Raw genomic sequence first — 16080 nt, 5'->3', positions numbered from 1 at the left:
CTTTAGGATACATTTAGCAATTAGCAACGATCAAATATACCCGAGCGCTAGTTCCAGCAACAATTCATTAACTCCTCACTGGCACGTCTCATAACCAAAGCAGTACCTCCAGAGTTTTTCCACATACCGCAGAGAAAACTAAAAGTACACCACGCAGCCTTTCGACTGTGGCAGAGCAGCACTTGGACTTAACTTTTCTTTTTGATGAGAGTGATGTGACATTTACATTCCACACTCCCACAGACTCGCGATGGCTCACTCTTTACACGATGCTGACCCCCAATACTAGCACTTTTTCTATGGAAACAGAGTACAAAAAAAGGATACTCCAACACAAAAACCTATGTTCAGGACCAACTTATGGATACTGTGAGTTTCAAGTCAACTGGATCGAGTAACAGGGAAACCTGCGGTGGTGACAGGATAGGAGTGAGTCCAGATGCCCAATTCGGATGGATCAGGGCCATATGGAGTCCCCAACTTATCCATTCCACTTGCTCAAGGCTTTTGAAAATAATACAAGTGTTTGCTCAACCGACAAGAGGGAAACTACCTTCACAAACACTGCAACCAAGTAACGCTTCGGATCAGGCAGCGGAAAAGAATTTCATCAAGTTTGGGCGTTTTACTTTGTAACCTCTAGAGATGGTTCGGGACCCAAAAAGCCCGACACCATCGGAAGTCGTGTTTCTTTTTTGGTGTTTGGTTGCTCGTCTATGAACTCGAAACAGGGTATTTTTCCTGGCACTCTCCAAGGGTCCGTGTTTATCTTCTGGAGTCCTAAGCCACGCTCTGCATTCCTTTAATCTGGACAAGCACCTCGGGTGTCAAGACACTCGCTGGTTTAAGTAAACTTACCTGCCTCCCCCGAAGATCTGCGGAAGCACGATTTACAAGTCAAACGCTGGACACGTAGCTCGGGGAGCTTAACTTCGGGGGGGGGAGGGAGGTGTTGGTTTTTTCCACCTTCTGATCACCGGCCACACCTTCCCAACTGAAGTTTACTCACGACCCTGGCTCATTTAACACCTTTCTCCGCTGGATGCCTTTTAACCCACCGCCCCTAATTTTGCAATTCGCTACGCTGGATGAAAGTTGCAGTGATGACATACACGCGCAGGTACAAAGATGAATATACATGTTACCGGCCCGCCCCCCCCCCCCCATTGCAGTATTTCAGCCTGCCATTAAAATGCAAATGTAATGGCCTCATTAGCCGGTAAACAACAACCCCCGGCCTTTGGGGGGGCTGAAAACAATGTCTTCTCCTCCCCGAGATTCCCGGCTATACCTTTGGAAGTGGTCAGACCCTCTGCTCATTGTCCCTTTTCCTTTTCTCTAGAGCCACTCATCTGTTTACTGTTCCTGGATTAGTCACTTGATGATGATGATGGCATCTGAGAAGCGCTTACTCTGTGCCAAGCACTGTTGCGAGATCCACCGGGGGAGAAGAATGAGCAAACGATGGGATTTCGTAAAAATCGACAGAGCTAAATGAGAGAGCTCTAGTCGATCTTGGACTTGGGGGGAGGGAGTTGGAGAAACCGCATGTGTGCAAAGGGCCGGCCCAAAAGACTGTAAAAAATAAAAAAAAACAGCTTTCCTAAAAGCTTCGGACACGAGCCGGGAAGAGAAGGGAAGAATTCGGGGCTAAAGAAAACATTTCACTAGCATTCGCTGCTGGGCCCCAAAGGCGAAAAGCCACCGAATAGGTCTGACCGCCTTCCTCGGGACACTCCACCTTGTGAAAAGGACTCATCCAGGCTGCCCGTGCACGATGGGATTTGCTTAGCAACACCAGGCATGTGTCCCCGATTGAAAAGATTTAGCAATGACGCCCCAATGTGCTGCAGATTATGGGGAAGGAGGAGGAGAGAGAAAAAAAAAAATAAAAGGAGGAAGGGCCTGCTACAAATCGCCTCTCCACTTCTCTCTTTCTCCCCTAGGATTGGGTTTCATTTCCTCCAGTGCCCCTGACCTTGCAGTCTTCAAACTCTACGATCCTTTTCTTTCTTTTTTTTTGTTTTGTTTTTCCCTTCCCCCCCCACCCCCCCACCCTTCCTTTCCCCTCCCTCGGACTGCGCCTGCCTTTGTGTCCGCCTGTCACTTACCGGTGAACCGAACGAGAGAGGATCGGGGAGAGGCACAAAGCCAGAACAACCAGACTTTCTCCCCCCTTCCCCCGACTAAAAGCCCCCCGACTCTCCCGGCCGGGGGGTCCCGGGGAGAGGGGGGAGGCGGCGGCTCCTTCTTAGGTCCCGAGAAACTCTCTTATCCAAGTCACCATCGCGATCCCCCTGCCCTTTCGAAATCAAGAAGTAACAACTACGAATCCGAAAGGAAACCCCCTCCCCGGCTGGACCCTCGGGGAGGAAGGCCAACCTAGGAGAAGGAGAGGAAAGCCCACTTGGGAGGAGAAGGAGAGGAAAGCCCACCTAGTAGAAGGAGAAGAGGGAAGCCCAACTAGGAGAAGGAGAGGGAAGCCCACCTAGGAGGAGAAGGAGAGGGAAGCCCACCTAGGAGGAAAAGGAGAGGAAAGCCCAATTAGGAGGAGAAGGAGAGGGAAGCCCACCTAGGAGGAGAAGGAAAGGAAAGCCCAACTAGGAGAAGGAGAGGAAAGCCCACCTAAGAGAAGGAGAAGAAAGCCCACCTAGGAGGAGGAGAAGGAGAGGAAAGCCCACCTAGGAGGAAGAGGAGAGGAAGGCCCACCTAGGAGGAGGAGAAGGAGAGGAAAGCCCACCTAGGAGGAAGAGGAGAGGAAGGCCCACCGAGGAGGAGGAGGAGAGGAAAGCCCACCTAGGAGGAGGAGAAGGAGAGGAAAGCCAACCTAGGATGAGGAGGAGGAGAGGAAAGCCCACCTAGGAGGAGGAGGAGGAGAAGGAGAGGAAAGCCCACCTAGGAGGAGAAGAAGGAGAGGAAAGCCAACCTAGGAGGAGGAAAAGAAAGCCCACCTAGGAGTAGGAGAGGGAGAGAAAAGCCCACCTAGGAGGAGGGGGAGAAGGAGAAGAAAGCCCACCTAGGAGGAGGAGAGGGAGAGGAAAGCCCACCTAGGAGGAGGAGAAGAGAGGGAGACCCCCGCCCCCCCAAAAAAGCAACAATAAAGATTGGAAGGGTCCCCTAGTTTGCACCCGGGAGGCAGCCTCTTGCTTCCCCCGCAGCCCCGGGAACGAGGGCGGCCAAAGGCCCAAAAAAACCCACAAAAGCTCCCTTTCCCCCAACTCGTAAAGTAGGAAAAGGCCCCCCGAGATGGCTTTCGTGCGGATAAAAGGCCGGGCGGGGGGGGGGGGGGGGAGAGCCGCGATCCCTCCCCCGGCCGCGGCCCGGGCCAGTTTGCGGGGCGAAAGGCCGCGCGGAGGGGCCGCGGAAGGCCGCGGAAAGGCGCGGAAGGGGGGGATTTTTTTCCGAAAAAGTGCATTTGTCAGCCATGTTGAATGGAAAGGGTCGGGCCGGCGGGCGGGGGGTGGGTGCCCGGGTGGGCGGGGGGCACCGGGGGGGACGGAGGGGAGGGGAAGGACAGGGCAGGGCAGGGTCATCGGTCTGACCTCGTGGTGGTCCCCTGGGCCTGGGCGGAATCCCGGGCTCGGAGCCCCCCGCCGTGGTGGGCCAGCCGCTCCTACAGGGCAGCCATCTTGCTTCCTTCTGCCGCCGTCCGCCAGCAGGCGGGCGGGCCGCCCTCTCTCCCTCCCTCCCCGGCCAGCCAGTCAGCCAGCCAGCCAGCCAGTCAGTCGGCCGGCCGGCCTCCCAACCAGACGCACAAGGCCTCGTTTGACGCCCGCTCGCCGCCGGGCCCCCAGCCCGGCACCCGGCCACCGCCCCGCCCCTGCCCGCTCCTCCCCCTCCTCCCCGCCCGGCCACCACCAGGAGGAGGAGGAGGAGGAGGAGGAGGAAGGGGCCGGGGCGGGGCCGGGACCGGGTCCTGCTGCCCGGGACCGTGTGTGTTTGTGTGGGGCTCTGGGTGCGTGGCTAGGAATAGGTGGGTGTCTCTGCCTGCATGTCTGAGTAGGCGTGTGTCTCTGCTTGCATGGCTGAGTAGGCGTGTGTCTCTGCTTGCATGGCTGGGAGCATGTGTGTGTCTGAGCGCATGGCTGGGAATAGGCGGGCGTCTCTGCTTGCATGTCTGAATAGGCGCGTGTCTCTGCTTGCGTGTCTGGGAGCGTGTGTGTGTGTCTCGGCGGGCATGTCTGGGAATAGGCGGGTGTCTGCGTGCATGTCTGGGAGCGTGTGTGTGTGTGTCTCTACATGCGTGTCTAGGAGCATGTGTGTGTGTCTCTGCATGTCTGGGAGCGTGTGTGTGTCTCTGCGTGCCTGTCAGGGAATAGGTGGGTGTCTCTGTGTGCATGTCTCGGGATAGGTGTGTGAGACCGCATGTCTGGGAGCAAGTGTGTGTCTCTGCGTGAGTGTCTGGGAATAGGTGTGTGTGTCCTTGCGTGAGTGTCTGGGAATAGGTGTGTGTGTCCTTGCGTGCATGTCTGGGGATAGGTGTGTGTGTCCTTGCGTGCATGTCTGGGGATAGGTGTGTGTGTCCTTGCGTGCATGTCTGGGGATAGGTGTGTGTGTCCTTGCGTGCATGTCTGGGGATAGGTGTGTGAGACTGCATGTCTGGGAGCAAGGGTGTGTCTCTGCGTGCATGTCTGGGGATAGTTGTGTGAGTGCATGTCTGGGAGCAAGTGTGTGTCTGCGTGCATGTCTGGGAGCAAGTGTGTGTCTCTGCATGCATGTCTGGGAGCAAGTGTGTGTCTCTGAGTGCATGTCTGGGAATAGGTGTGTGTCTCTGCGTGCATGTCTAGGGATAGGTGTGTGAGTCTGCATGTCTGGAAGCATGCGTGTGTCTTTGTGTGTATGTCTGGGGATAGATGTGTGTCTCTGTGGGCTTGTCTGGGAGCATGTGTGTGTCTCCGTGCTTGTCTGGGAGCATACATGTGTCTCAGTGTGCATGTCTGGAAGCATGTGTGTGTGTGTGCATGTCTGGGAATATGTGTGTGTCTGTGTGCATGTCTGGGAATAGAGAGAAGCTATGTGGCTCAGTGGAAAGAGCCTGGGCTTTGGAGTCAGAGGTCGTGGGTTCTAATTCCTGCTCTGCCACTTGTCAGCTGTGTGACTTTGGGCAAGTCACTTCACCTTTCTGGGCCTCAGTTCCCTCATCTGTAAAATGGGGATGAAGCCTGTGAGCCCCACGTGGGACAACCTGATCACCTTGTATCCCCCCAGTGCTTAGAACAGTGCTTTGCACATAGTAAGCACTTAACAAATACCATCATTATTAATAGGTGTGTGTGTCTCTGTGTGCATGTCTGGGAAGAGGTGCATGTCTCTGTGTGCATGTCTGGGAATAGGTGTGTGTCTGCATGCATGTCTGAATAAGTGTGTGTGGGTGTCTGGGAGCATGTGTGTGTCTGTGTGCACGTGTGGGAATAGGTGTGTGTCTCTGTGTGTGTGTCTGGGAATCGGTGCGTGCATGCATTCATTTCTGCATGCCCCTGTGGTTGTTGCAGCGATCGTTGCAGTGCTGCAGTTGCAGGGAGCCGAAGCTCTGCTCCGGAGCTACAGGCCCGGGGCTTAACTATGTGTCGGGAGGAAAAAAGATGAGTTCACGGAAGTTTGGTGGAACTTGTTAGTTTTGGGTTAGTGGGTGTTTTTTTTAAACCTTTCTTTTGGGGCCTGAGATTTTTCCTGTGTGCAGGCCCCCAGTGAGCACGCCGGGACCCCCAAGCTGCACCCCGGGCCAAGCCTGATCCCCCCTGCCCGGCCCGGGCACCCACATGGCCACTCACACGGCCTGCAGGATGACACTCTGATAGGGCAGCCTCCTCCCCGGACAGCCTCCGCCCAGCCGGCCTCCTCCCCCGGACAGCCTCTGCCCCAGCCGGCCTCCTCCCTGGGCAGCCTCCTCTCCGGGCAGCCTCCTCCCTAGCCGGCCTCCTCCCGGTGACGCCTTCTCCCTAGCCGACCTCCTCCCTGGACAGCCTCCTTCCCAGACGGCCTCCTCCCCGGGCAGCCTCTGTCCCAACTGGCCTGCACTCTGGGCGGCCTCTGCCCCAGCCAACCTCCTCCCCGGGCAGCCTCCTTCCCTGGCAGCCTCCGCCCCAGTGGCCTCCTCCCCGGGCAGCCTCCGCCCCATCCAGCCTCCTACCCGGACAGCCTCCGCCCCGGCCGGCCTCCTCCCAGGACAGCCTCCTCCCTAGCCGGCCTCCTCCCCGGCCGGCCTCCTCCCCGGGCAGCCTCCGTCCCACCCGGCCTGAACCCCGGGCAGTCTCCTCCCCAGGCGGCCTCCACCCCAGCCAACCTCCTCCCCGGACAGCCTCCACCCCAGCCGGCCTCCTCCCCGGATGGCCTCCACCCCAGCCACCCTCCTCCCCGGACGGCCTCCACCCGAGCCAACCTCCTCCCCAGCCGGCCTCTGCCCCAGCCGGCCTCCTCCCCGGACAGCCTCCACCCCAGCCAACCTCCTCTCTGGACAACCTCCACCCCAGACGGCCTCCTCTCTGGGCAGCCTCCTCCCCGGACGGCCTACACCCCGGCCAGCCTCCGCCCCATCCAGCCTCCTCCCCGGACAGCCTCTGCCCCGGACAGCCTCCTCCCTAGCCGGCCTCCCCCCCGGACAGCCTCCACCCCAGCCAACCTCCTCCCCGGACAGCCTCCATCCCAGCCAACCTCCTCCCCGGACAGCCTCCTTCCCAGTCGACCTGTACCCTGGGCAGCCTCCGCCCCATCCGGCCTCCTCTCCGGGCAGCCTTCGCCCCAGCCGGCCTCCTCCCCGGACAGCCTCCTCCCTAGCCGGCCTCCTTCCCAGCCGGCCTCCTCCCCGGGCAGCCTCCATCCCAACCGGCCTGTGCCCTGGGCGGCCTCCTCTCCAGACAGCCTTCACCCTAGCCAGCCTCCTCACTGGACAGCCTCCACTCTGGCCGACCTGCACCCTGGGCAGCCTCCACCCCATCCGGCCTCCTCCCCCGGACAGCCTCCACTCCAGCTGGTCTCCTCCCCGTGCAGCCTCCGCCCCAGCCGGCCTCCTCCCTGGGCAGCCTTGTCTCCGGGCAGCCTCCTCCCTAGCCGGCCTCCTCCTGGGGAAGCCTTCTCCCTAGCCGACCTCCTCCCTGGACAGCCTCCTTCCCAGCCGGCCTCCTCCCTGGGCAGCCTCTGTCCCAACTGGCCTGCACCCCGGTTGGTCTCTGTCCCAGCCAACCTCCTCCTTGGGCAGCCTCCGCCCCATCCAGCCTCCTTCCCGGGCAGCCTTCGCCCCAGTGGCCTCCTCCCTGGACAGCCTCCACCCCAGTCAACCTCCTCCCTGGACAGCCTCCGCCCCAGTCAACTTCCTCCCCGGGCAGCCTCCGCCCCAGCCCACCTCCACTCCGGACAGCCTCTGCCCCAGTCAACCTCCTCCCCGGACAGCCTCCACCCTAGCCAAGCTTCTTCCCGGGCAGCCCCTGCCCCAGCCAACCTCCTCCCTGGGCAGCCTCTGCCCCAGCCGGCCTCCTCCCCGGACGGCCTCCAGCCCAGACAACCTCCTAAACCGAGCAGCCTCCGCCCCAGCCAGCCTCCTTCCCGGACAGCCTCCACCCCGGCCGGCCTCCCCACTGGACAGCCTCCTCCCTAGCTGGCCTCCTCCCCGGGCAGCCTCTTTCCCAGTTGGCTTCCTCCCCGGGCAGCCTCCGTCCCAACCGGCCTGAGCCCCGGGCAGCCTCCGCCCCAGCTGGCCTCCTCCCCATACGGCCTCCTCCCCAGACGGCCTCCACCCCAGACAACCTCCTCCCCGGACAGCCTCCTCCCCGGACAGCCTCCTTCCCGGACAGCCTCCGCCCCAGCCAGCCTCCTCCCCGGACAGCCTCCACCCAGGCTGGCCTCCTCCCGGGACAGCCTCCTCCCTAGTCGGCCTCCTCCCCGGACAGCCTCCTCCCCGGACAGCCTCCACTCCAGCCAACCTCCTTCCCGGACAGCCTCCTCCCCAACCGACCTGCGCCCAGGGCAGCCTCTGCCCCAGCCGCCCTCCTCTCCGGACAACCTCCTCCCCAGCCGGCCTCCTCTGCGGACAGCCTCCACCACAGCCAGCCTCCTCACTGGACAGCCTCCGCCCCAGCCAACCTGCACCCTGGGCAGCCTCCGCCCCATCTGGCCTCCTCCCCGGGCAGCCTCTACGCCAGTCAACCTCCTCCCCAGCCAACCTCCTCCCTGGACAGCCTCCTCCCTGGACAGCCTCCGCACCAGCAACCTCCTCCCTGGACAGCCTCCGCGCCAGCCAACCTCCTCCCCGGACAGCTTCCTCCCCAGTCGGCCTGCACCCTGGGCAGCCTCCGCCCCATTTGGCTTCCTCCCTGGGCAGCCTCCACCCCAGGCAGCCTCCACCCCAGGCAGCCTCCACCCCAGCCGGCCTCCTCCCCAGGCAGCCTCAGCCCATGCCAGTTTACTCCACCCATGTCAACTGGCAGAGAATATGAGCCAGTCGCAGCTCATTAAACTCTTTTCAACTTTTTTTGTTTCTTTGTTTCCAGTGACAACTCCATCACCTCCCCCAAACCCTCCGGAGCATTCTGTGAACTCACCTCAGTTTTAATAAAGGAACCCGTCTTTCCCTTCCCTCCTCTTTCCCCGTCACCCCACCACATGAAACGTTTTAGCTTCGCAGAAATTTCTGTCCAAATAGTCTCACAAGGTGGGGAAAAAAAAAAGAACAGAGAAACTGAATGTTTCTGTTGAGCAGACAGACAGTTTTGCCTGGCTTTCTGAAATCTCTCAAACAGGTTTTCCATTTGTGAAAGTTTCCTTCTCTGATGCTGAGGGGACAGTATTCTCAATCTTGACCTTTAGCATTTTTTGTTTCAGAAGAAATCATTTTCACACATTTCGTGTCTCTTGGTATTTTTCATTTTGATCGAAAGAGAGCAAGACACACATAGACCCTATTATACCCGATATTGATATTTAGGATCTCCTTAAGAAGCAGTGAGGCCTAGTGGAAAGAGCACAGGCCTGGAAATCAGAGGAATTGGGTTCTAATGCCGGCACCGCCAGTTCCCTGCTGTGTGACCGTGGGCAAGTCACTCGACCTCTCTGGGTCTTTTAGTTTATTCATCTGTAAAATGGAGATTCAATACCCATTCTCCCTCCTGCTTAGACTGAGCCCTGGGTGGGCCAGGGACTGGCTCTGACCTGATTATCTCCTATCTACTCCAGCGCTTAGTAAAGTGCTTGGCACGTAGTCTGCACTTAACAAATCCCACACTTATTGTGACTGGTTTAATGTTCATATCTTGATGTTCAATTTTTACCTAGATATTTTAAAGCAGGCATTTTTTGGCAGGGGATTGTTTTGTTGTTAAGACCTTAGTTTTAGAAACTCTTTTGCAGTTTTTTTCTTTTCATTTGCCAAGATAGATATCCCTAATTTTGCAAAAGGAGGAATCTAAAAGAATATTTTCTTGTTGAAAAAAACTGTAATAGGAGCCTGTTCCACATTTTGAGGGGCTAATATAATGATAGCATTTATTAAGCGCTTACTATGTGCAAAGCACTGTTCTACGCACTGGAGAGGTTACAAGATGATCAGGTTGTTCCACGTGGGGCTCACAGTCTTAATCCCCATTTTACAGATGAGGTAACATGCACAGAGAAGTAAAGTGATTTGCCCAAAGTCACACAGCTGACAATTGGCGGAGCTGGGATTTGAACCCATGACCTCTGACTCCAAAGCCCGTGCTCTTTCCACTGAGCCACCCTACTAATAACAGTGTCTGAAAATGCGATATAAGGAAACAGAGTGGCCATGCTATTTTAAAACTTGTGAAAACCCTAGAGTAAAACTAATTTAGCTTTTGGGGTTGTGGGATGTAATAGGATTTGACTCTTTGTTCTATAGATTACTTTACTCATATTTTTGTTTTGTTTATTGTTGAAGATGTGGTATCTCAGATAGTATTGTTATTTGAAATCAGCTGCGAGTTCAGCCCTGCATTACTGCCTGAAGCGAAGATATGGTAAATGCGCACAAATCACAGTTTATGGTGATTTTTTTTGCCTCATTCAACCCAATAGAGCTGAATTTATATCAGTATGAGAAAATTGAGTCATTATTATTCTTGACATATTCAATCACATCTTGAAAGGCAAATACACTCTTTTCTCCCATTACACCCCAGTTCACATTCTTTGCTCCTTTCAAGCTAACCTACCCTCTGTCCCTCCTTCAAGCCTCTCTCCATCTACTAATTTCTTGTTCACTCCAGAACTCCGTCCCGCTTCAAAGTCGACAGATCACAAGTTTCCAGCCCTTCTAAAGTCATATCTCCTCCAGGAGGCCTTCCCTGATTAACTTCTAATCTCCCATCCGTATTTTTCTTTGTTTTGTTTTGTTTTGTTTTGTTGTCCGTCTCCCCCTTCTAGACCGTGAGCCCGTTGTTGGGTAGAGACCGTCTCTGTATGTTCCCGACTTGTACTTCCCAAGCGCTTAGTACGGTGATCTGCACACAGTAAGCGCTCAATAAATGCGATTTGAAGAATAAAGGAACAAATTTTTCTCCTTCTAGCCCGTTCAGAAGTTTTGTGCCACCTAGGCCTTTAAAAATTTTTGTAGATTGTATTTTGTATGATTTTTATGTATATAATAATAATGGCATTTATTAAGCGCTTACTATGTGCAAAGCACTGTTCTGAGTGCTGATCTTACATGCCCAATTACATAAGCACTAACTCATTGCCTATAATGCATTTTAAGGTCTGTGTCCCTATCAGGTGATTAGATCTCTCAGGGAAGGAGCTTTCAAAGCTGGAAGCAGGTGATAATACCCCCACACTTTTGCCATTAAAAGTATTTACTACTTCTACTGTACTCTCCTAAATGCTTAGTAAATTCATTCATTCATTCAATCTTATTTATTGAGCGCTTACTGTGTGCAGAGCACTGTACTAGACGCTTGGGAAGTACAAGTCGGGGACATATACAGACGGTCCCTACCCAACAACGGACTCACGGTCTAGAAGGGGGAGACAGACAACGAAACAAAAACAAAACAGAGAAAAATACGGATGGGAGATTAGAAGTTAACCAGGGAAGGCCTCCTGGAGGAGATACGATTTTAGAAGGGCTTTGAAAATGGGGAGACTTGTGATCAAGAATAATAATTGCGGTAAGTGTTAAGCACCTACCATGTGCCAGGCACTGAACTAAGCACTGGGGTGGATATAAGCAGATTGGGTTGGACACAGACCCTGTCCCACGTGGGGCTCACAGTCTTAATCCCAGATGAGGTAACTGAGGCACAGAGAAGTTAAGTGACTTGCCCACAGTCACACAGCAAGCAAGTGGCAAACCTGGGATTAGAACCCAGGTCCTTGTGACTCTCCAGCCTCACCCGCACTCTATCCATTCAGCCATGCTGGTTCTCCCCGGCCACGCGGTCTGCACAAAATAGGTGCTCATTAAACTCCCCTGTGCTGGTCTGCAGCACCCCGGAGAGAGTCAAGAGCGGAGACTCAGGTTTACTGCATGGAAGGAGGCAATAATAATAAAAATAATAATGGCATTTATTAAGTGCTTACTATGTGCCAAGCACTGTTCTAAGCGCTGGGGAGGTTACGGGGTCATCAGGTTGTCCCACGTGGGGCTCGCAGTCCTAGTCCCCATCCTACAGATGAGGTAAGTGAGACACAGAAGTTAAGTAACCTGCCCAGAGTCACACAGCTGACAAGTGGCGGAGCGGAATTTGAACCCATGACCTGCTACTATGTGCCAAGCACTGTTCAAAGCGCCGGGGTGGGTACAAGTGAATCAGGTTGGACACAGTCCCTGTCCCATATGGGGGAAAAATGGGGGCTCACAGTCTTCATCCCCATTCCACAGAGGAGGTCACTGAGTCCCAGAGATTTGAAGTGACCTGCCCAAAGTCACACAGCTGACGAGCGGCGGAACCCGGATCAGAACCGGGTTCTAATTTTCATTTTAATTTAATTTTAATCTAACAGAATGGTAAACCGCTTCCTCATTTTTACCGAGAAAACTCTATGGAGCCACTTCCAGAACGATTGCAGATGGAGGTGGGGCGTTCTGGGAGAGACGTGTCCACGGCATCACCATGGGTCGGACACGACTCGACGGCATAAGATGACAACAACAACGAATGCTCTTGACTCATGTGCCTAGGGGTTTACAGCAAAGATACTGCAAAGGAGTGATTTGTATATGCTTTCAATACTAATAATAATAATGGCATTTATTAAGCACTTACTATGTGCAAAGCACTGTTCTAAGTGCTGGGGAGGTTACAAGGTGATCAGGTTGTCCCATGGGGGCTCACAGTCTTAATCCCTATTTTCCAGATGAGGTAACTGAGGCACAGAGAAGTTAAGTGACTTGCCCAAAGTCACACAGCGGACAATTGGCAGAGCCAGGATTCAAACCCCTGACCTCTGACTCCAAAGCCCAGGCTCTTTCCACTGAGCCACGCAGCTTCAATGCCTTCACCTCAAGCAATCTTCGCAGTCAGTCGCAAACACCTTTCAAAATAGGGGAAAATCAAGTTCACTAATAATAATAATAACATTTAGATGTGAGGCTGAAGTTGCAAATGATAAATGTGTGCTGTTGAAACCGGCTTCATGAAGGTGCACCTTGTAGATAGTTCCTGCTTTGTTATTCTTTTCTGTTTTGCACTGTGGTTAGTAAAAATATCCACAGGGTCATCTCTTCATCAATTGCAACATTAATAGCTCAATCGCTCTGTCTTTTTTTTTCTTCCTCTCTAACTAACCCTTGCCCAGACCCTGCTCCTCTGTGTAATGGAGGCTGTTTTCCACCTGAGCTTCTGTCTGGTCTACAACCAGATTAGACCTACTTTGAACCTTTTTCTCTTTTTTTCCTTCCTTTCCTTTCCTTTCCTTTCCTTTCCTTTCCTTTCCTTTCCTTTCCTTTCCTTTCCTTTCCTTTCCTTTCCTTTCCTTTCCCTTTCCTTTTTCCTTTCCTTTTTCCTTTCCTTTTTCCTTCCCTTTAACTTTCCATTTCCCTTTCCTTTTCTCTTTCCCTTTCCTTTCTCCTTTTTCTCCCACTCCCCACCAAGTCATTATGTGGGTGAGTTTTAAAGAGAATGACCTCCATGCCCTCATTGATGTGCCAAGGGCAGAAAGCAATCTAACCTTGGGAGGGCAAACCATTTTCCAGGGATCCTACTTGTTTTCTAATGGTTTTTGAGGAAGAAAGACTACCTTGAATACCCGCATTGTGTCTATGCGTGCATGCATACCCATGAATGTTTTACCAGAACGAGTTTCATGAAATGAGTACATTCTTGAGATGCTTCCTCCTCTAGGTGTGGTTAATCTGTTTTTAAAGACTAGTTTGCTGTCCCAACAGCCTGTTCTAATCAAGCTCTTCGCAGTTCTGATAAAACCAGAATCAGCAACTCTCTTTCGGCAAAGAGAAACGTTTTCCGCCCAGAAATAGATTGATCTATTCACCGAATCTCCTGCACCCTTCACTTCTGCTTTTGGAAAGTGTCTTCATGTAGGAGGACCTGCTACTTAACTAATTAATTAATGATGGCTTTTATTGAGCACGTACTATGTGCAAAGCACTGTTCTAAGCGCTGGGGAGGTTACAAGGTGATCAAGTTGTCCCACGGGGGGGCTTACAGTCTTAATTCCCATTTTACAGATGAGGGAACTGAGGCACAGAGAAGTTAAGTGACTTGCCCAAAGTCGCACAGCTGACAATTGGCAGAGCGGAATTTGAACCCATGACCGTTGACTCCAAAGCCCATGCTCTTTCCACTGAGCCACTCTGCTTGACCCCAGTTAGTACTGATAGGAGGTGGCTAATATCCTAGTCATTTCCAAATGCTTTGCTACTTATTATACACCCCTCTGAAAACCATAGCTTGCTTCAAAATGCAAATTTCTGATTTTGCACGATGCAATTACAGGTAAGTGACGCCCCTCTCTCCCTCCAAAACTGGAAAACTGTAATAAGGATTTCTTCGGCTCAGTGGACAGAGCTTGGGAGTCAGAGGTCATGGATTCAAATCCCACTCCGCCAATTGTCAGCTGTGTGACTTTGGGCAAGTCACTTGACTTCTCTGTGCCTCAGTTCCCTCATCTTTAAAATGGGGATTAAGCCTGTGAGCCCCACGTGGGACAACCTGATCACCCTGTATCCCCCCAGCGCTTAGAACAGTGCTTTGCACATAGTAAGTGCTTAACAAATACCATCATCATTATTATTATTATTATTGTATCTTCAACACAGATGGGATGATCAGGCCTTCTTGTCTTTTTTCTACATAAAAAGGTTCCTCACTTTTCTTCTAATAATCCATTATGGGCCTTTCATCCACAACAGGTTGCTTCTGTCTGTAAGCATTGTACTGCACATCTACTATGGGCTTTTCAGCTTTTTCAGTTCCCCTTTGAGAGAGGTAGTGAAAATTGGTACCCGTATTTTACTACAGACAAAAAACCCCTGCAGGTAGGAAAAAAGAACCAACTACCAAGCGATTCTCATTCTTAAAGCCAAGAGCTAAATCATTAGGTTTCATGCCAGCTCTTTCCAGCCTAAAACAAAAACATGTTAGGGTAAAGAAAATTGACTTTCATGTAGTACATCAACCACTACGTTAAAAGATGACAGAGATATTTTTGTCTTCTGCCTGATGGCAGCAGGGCACAGAATGGACATGTCTGCTTGGGTTGCTTTTTGATATTAGAATTCGATTTTGAGCAAATCTTCAAGAGGCCAGCCAAACACTAAACACAGACATAATGAACGCAGCAATCTAAGATTTCAACGCCATGAACCTATGTCTGAGCACCTCCCACTCCTCCAGGAACCTAGTGTAAGCGCAATAATAAAAATAACAGTATTTAATAAGTTCTTACTAGACTCTTGACTGTAAGATTGTTGTGGGCAGGGGATGTTTCTGTTTATTGTGATATGTACTCTTCCAAGCGTTTAGTACTGAGCACTTGGAAAAGCAGCGTGGCTTAGTGAATAGACCATGGGCCCGGGAGTCAGAAGGTCAGGGGTTCTAATCCCGGTTCCGCCACTTGTCTGCTGTGTGACCTTGAGCAAGTCACTTCACTTCTCTGTGCCTCAGTTACCTCATCTGTAAAATGGGGTTTGAGACTAGGAGCACCACCTGGGACAGGGACCGTGTCCAGCTCGATTTGCTTGTATTCAATCCAGCGCTTAGTACAGTGCCTGGCACGTAGTAAGCGTATAACAGATGCGATCATTATTATCATTATTATTATTACCGTGCTCTGCATACAGTAAGCACTTAATAAATACGATTGATTGAATGAATACGAAACACTGAAGTAGATACAAGATAATTAGGTTTGACACAAGGGAGAACAGGTATTCCAGCTGAGGAAACTGAGGCACAGAAAAGTCATGTTACACAACAGGCAAGTGGCAGAACTTGGATTAAAGCTTGAGTCCTCTTCTTCCCAGACCCGTGCTCTTCCCACTAGGCCACGTTGCGTCCCGCAGTCTGCCTTTAATTCCCCCTAATCCTGGCCTTCCAACCTATAATCTCCCTGGTAGGGTGGAGGGGTGATGCAGGAACAGGGTGTTTCCTGGACTACTGTTTCCTGGTCATACAGCACTCGATTGTAAAAAAAAATTAAGGCCTAATATCATCTCCCCATTTTATTTGGGGAATAAAAACAATCTCTTCCTGTTCACCCCATTCTTAGATTGTGAACCCCCTGAAGGACAGGGGACATGTTTAATTCCCCTCTGTGTATTCTCTCCCGGTTCTTAGTACTGTGTTCTGCATACAATAAACACTTAACAAACATTACTATTAAGACATCAGTGGGCAACCTGTTATTCCAGTTGCAGATATGTGCTAGAGTGACAAAGTACATTTAACCCAGTTCTCAGGCAAAGGTGGAGAAATTGGAATGCTCTAGACTGTAAGCTCACTGTGGCCAGGGGATGTGTCTGTTTACTCTTCTATTTTACTCTCCCAAGAACTTAGTACAGTGCTCTGCACACAGTAAGCACTCAACAGATACGGTTGACTCTATTATTTGATTATGAAAATCCCATCCTAAAATGAAATGTAAACCATCCTGCATATGTTTTTAGCAAGGTGC

General features: G+C 52.4%; 1 protein-coding gene across 1 annotated transcript; it reads left to right on the top strand.

Annotated features, from left to right (window-relative positions):
* Positions 1 to 1203: 1203 nt before the first annotated feature.
* LOC119935555 (basic proline-rich protein-like) lies at positions 1204 to 10727 on the top strand. Its single transcript, XM_038754935.1, has 6 exons — positions 1204 to 1302; positions 5681 to 5879; positions 5964 to 6970; positions 7176 to 7365; positions 7644 to 8261; positions 10720 to 10727. Exons 1-6 carry the CDS (start codon positions 1204 to 1206, stop codon positions 10725 to 10727), a joined length of 2121 nt encoding a protein of 706 aa, XP_038610863.1.
* Positions 10728 to 16080: the final 5353 nt, after the last annotated feature.

The sequence above is a fragment of the Tachyglossus aculeatus genome, chromosome 12 (assembly GCF_015852505.1).
Source record: "Tachyglossus aculeatus isolate mTacAcu1 chromosome 12, mTacAcu1.pri, whole genome shotgun sequence".
In the NCBI taxonomy this organism is placed as follows: Eukaryota; Metazoa; Chordata; class Mammalia; order Monotremata; family Tachyglossidae; genus Tachyglossus; species Tachyglossus aculeatus.
This window is presented reverse-complemented; position numbering and strand designations above follow the sequence as displayed.

Coding starts and splice junctions, on each gene's coding strand:
- LOC119935555 (XM_038754935.1), top strand. CDS start 1,204: ATGGCCTCATTAGCCGGTAAACAACAACCCCCGGCCTTTGGGGGGGCT. Junction 6,971..7,175: donor GACAGCCTCCACTCCAGCTG/GTCTCCTCCCCG, acceptor TCTCTGTCCCAG/CCAACCTCCTCCTTGGGCAG. Junction 7,366..7,643: donor TCCGGACAGCCTCTGCCCCA/GTCAACCTCCTC, acceptor CTCCCCGGGCAG/CCTCCGTCCCAACCGGCCTG.